Source organism: Terrapene carolina, unplaced genomic scaffold (assembly GCF_002925995.2).
Source record: "Terrapene carolina triunguis isolate 2854851 unplaced genomic scaffold, T_m_triunguis-2.0 Scaffold33097, whole genome shotgun sequence".
Lineage (NCBI taxonomy): Eukaryota > Metazoa > Chordata > Testudines > Emydidae > Terrapene > Terrapene triunguis.
Genome location: NW_020697448.1, coordinates 3654 through 6711, shown reverse-complemented (window position 1 = coordinate 6711; position 3058 = coordinate 3654). Strand labels below are relative to the sequence as shown.

Genomic DNA, 3058 nt, shown 5'->3' with positions numbered 1-3058 from the left:
TTTGGGGTCGCACCAGGGAGTCACAGAGAGGCACTTTCTGACTCCAAGGTCTCTCTCGAGTGGCAGCAGCTAATTCAGAGCCCATCCTTGTATCTGCAGAGTTGGGATGGGGTTATTAGCGTTGAATTTCGCCTGCCAGTCCGTTGCCCCGTCACCCAGTTTCGTGAGGTCCTTTTTTGTATCGTCTGCAAATTTTGCCACCTCACCGATATGTCGACTAGGACGGGGCCCAGCACAGACCCCCTGGGAGACACCACGAGGTCCCGCGCCCCATGCTGAGAACTGACCATTTATTCATCTTCCTTTGCTCGAGGGACCGTGTCAAAGGCCTTCTGACAATCTAAGTCCACGATCTCCACTGGATCCCCTTGGCCACGTGCTGGTGGATCCCCTCAGAGAAGTCTAGTAGATTGGTGAGGTACAATTTCCCTTTACAAAATCCACGTTGCCTCTTCCCCACAAGTCGTGGTGAGCTCCGTGTCTGGCCGTTCTGTTCTCGCCGACACTTGCGAGCCGTTGGCCCGGGACTGAAGTCAGACTCACCGGCCTGTAATTGCCGGGGGCACCGCTGGAGCCCTTGATAACCATCGGCGGCACAGGAGCCGTCCTCGTCATCGGGGACAGAAGCGGATTTCAAGGAGGTTACAGCCGACAACGGCACGTCTGAGTTCCCGCCGAAGGCCCGGCTGAGCCCATCTGGGCCTGGGGACTTAGTGCTGGTTAGTTTATCAGTTTGTTCCAAACCCTCCTCTAGCGACACCTCAATCCGGGACAGTTCCTCAGATCTGTCCCCTAAACAGACGGGCTCAGGTTTGGGAATCTCCCTCCCATCCTCAGCCGTGAAGACTGAATTCGATTCATTTCTCCGCAGTGGCCTTGTCGTCCTTGAGTGGCCCTTTAGCAGCTGGGTCGCCCAGGGGCCCCACGGGTCGCGGAGCAGCTCCTGCTTCTGCTGCGACGGCCCCAGGCTCCGGCTCGCTGCTCTTCACGCTCGGTTTTGGCCCAATTCTGTATTTGCCCCTCATTTGCCAGAGTCCGGCTCCTCCCCAGGCCTTCCCGGCCTGGGTCCAAGGCCGCCCTTCGCCTCTCAGCACCTCTCCCCCTCAGCTGGCTCGTTTCTGGTTCTCACCCTGGGGTTTTTGAGGAAGGGAACTGACCTCCGCTGCTGGCGATGACCCGGGCCAAACCCAGCTGTCACATATCCCCCAGTGCTCCCGGCTCGGGGGTCTCCCCATCACGGCCTGGCCCCGGCCCCGCAGCCGCCCCGGGCGGCTGGACGGATTCTCCTGCCGGCCTGGGGAGCTGGGAACCCCCTTCGCTGACACAGGACGGGTAGACGCTCCCCCCCCCCCCGAGGAAACGCGAACCAGCGAAACGCTGCGTTCGAATCGGCCAGCGACGGGGTCGAATCACCCGCCCGCCCGTTACAAGCGAGGCCTAATTAGTGATCCAATGGTGACAATTGTCCCCCCCCCCGGCTCCCCCGCTGGGTCCTGGAACTTGGGGAGAAAAATTGGCGGGGGGGGGGGGGGGGGGGGGCCCCCTGCCCCCCCCCCTCCCCCCCCCGTCCACCACCCAGAGCGGCCCCAGCGCCCTGAATAACCCAGGTGGGGAGGTTGCCGGCAGCTGACGCCGGCGGGGGGGGGGGCGGTGTGTGTCGCAGAGCAGAACCGGGGCCCCACCCCCGCCATGCCGGACGCCAGGGGATGGAGCAGCTGCCAGCTCCCACCGCAAATCTCCCCCACAGCTTCCCACCCCCCAACCTCCCCCGGGGCGGGAGGGGAGCCCAGGGCCGGGCTAGCAGGGGCTACAGGTCGGGAGTGAGGGGCACCGGCAGGGCTGTGGGGGCAGGGCTGGGCTAGCAGGGGCTACAGGTCGGGAGTGGGGGCACCGGCAGAGCTGGGGGGGCAGGGCTGGGGGGCAGGGGCTGTGGGTCGGGAGTGAGGGGCACCGGCAGAGCTGGGGGGGCAGGGCTGGGGGGCCGGGGGGGCCGGGCTGGGGGGGGGGGGGGCGGCCCAGGGGGGGGGGGGGCGGGGCCGGGGGGGCCCCCCCCCCCCGATTGATGAGCCAGCCCCTCGCCATGCACTGGGGGCACATTTAGAAAATCAAACGTTGGCCCCTTTAATCTTTGGCAGCCGGTTTTGTCCACAGCATCGACGGGGTCACAGGAAATAAAAAATAAATTACTTTTAAAAAACCCAAATCCAGCCACGTTAGAAACCCCCCAGCCGTGAAAAAATAGACTCTAAAAATCAAACCGGGGGGAACCCAGGCGTCCGGGCCCCCCTGCAGTCAGCAACAGGGCCGATGTCCATGGAAAGGAAATGCAGGCACCAGGCAGAGCCCCCCCTCGGCTCCCTCCCCGGGGGGGTTCGCTCCGGGGTCCCCCTTGGAATGTGAAACGAACCCCCCCCCCCATGGGGTCCGAGCCCCTCACCCCGGCCTCAGGCCTCGGCGCCCCCAGTCAGTTCCGGGGGGGGGAGCTCCGGTCGCGTCGCAGAGACGGGCCCCCCCGGCTGGTTCCCGACGACTCGGCTCTGCTCCGGGGCCGGCCCCAGGGGCTCTGGCAGACGGGGGGCGGGGAGCCCCCCAGCAGGCCGTGGGGCAGGACGCGCAGCAGCAGGTGGCGCAGCGGGCGCGTGTAGCCGTTCTCGGTGCCCACGCACTGGTACCGGCCCTCGTCCGCAGGCGTCACCGGGCCCAGCAGGGCCCCCTGGGGCGTCTGCAGCAGGACCCGCTCCCGGGGCAGCTGGGGGGCAGAGAGAGACACGGGGGGGTGTGTCAGATCCTCCATGCCCCCCCCCAGGGCAATGGGGGGCTGTAGCTGGGGGGGGGGGGGCCCCCCCCGGGGCCCCGGGGGCCCCCCCCCGGCCCCGCCCCCCCCCCGCCCGCGCCGCGGGGGGGGGGGGGGGGCACACGTCAGTGGGGGCAGCAACAGGGCCACCTCCCCTCCCCGAGCCGGGAGAGAACCCAGGCGTCCGGGCTGCCCCCAGCCCCCCACTCCCCTCCCCTCCCCGAGCCGGGAGAGAACCCAGGTGTTCTGGCTCCCAGCCCCCCA

The 3058-nt window shown here is 67.4% G+C and overlaps 1 protein-coding gene across 1 annotated transcript in view; it reads right to left on the bottom strand.

Annotated features, from left to right (window-relative positions):
• Positions 1-2119: 2119 nt before the first annotated feature.
• The window catches only part of LOC112122873 (semaphorin-3F-like), a gene marked incomplete at its 5' end in the record, with an annotated part of 4505 nt that continues 3566 nt past the window's right edge, over positions 2120-3058 (bottom strand). Inside the window, one exon of the mRNA XM_029914188.1 lies at positions 2120-2749. Coding sequence (XP_029770048.1) covers positions 2445-2749 — 305 coding nt within the window. The remainder of the gene's footprint in view (positions 2750-3058) is intronic.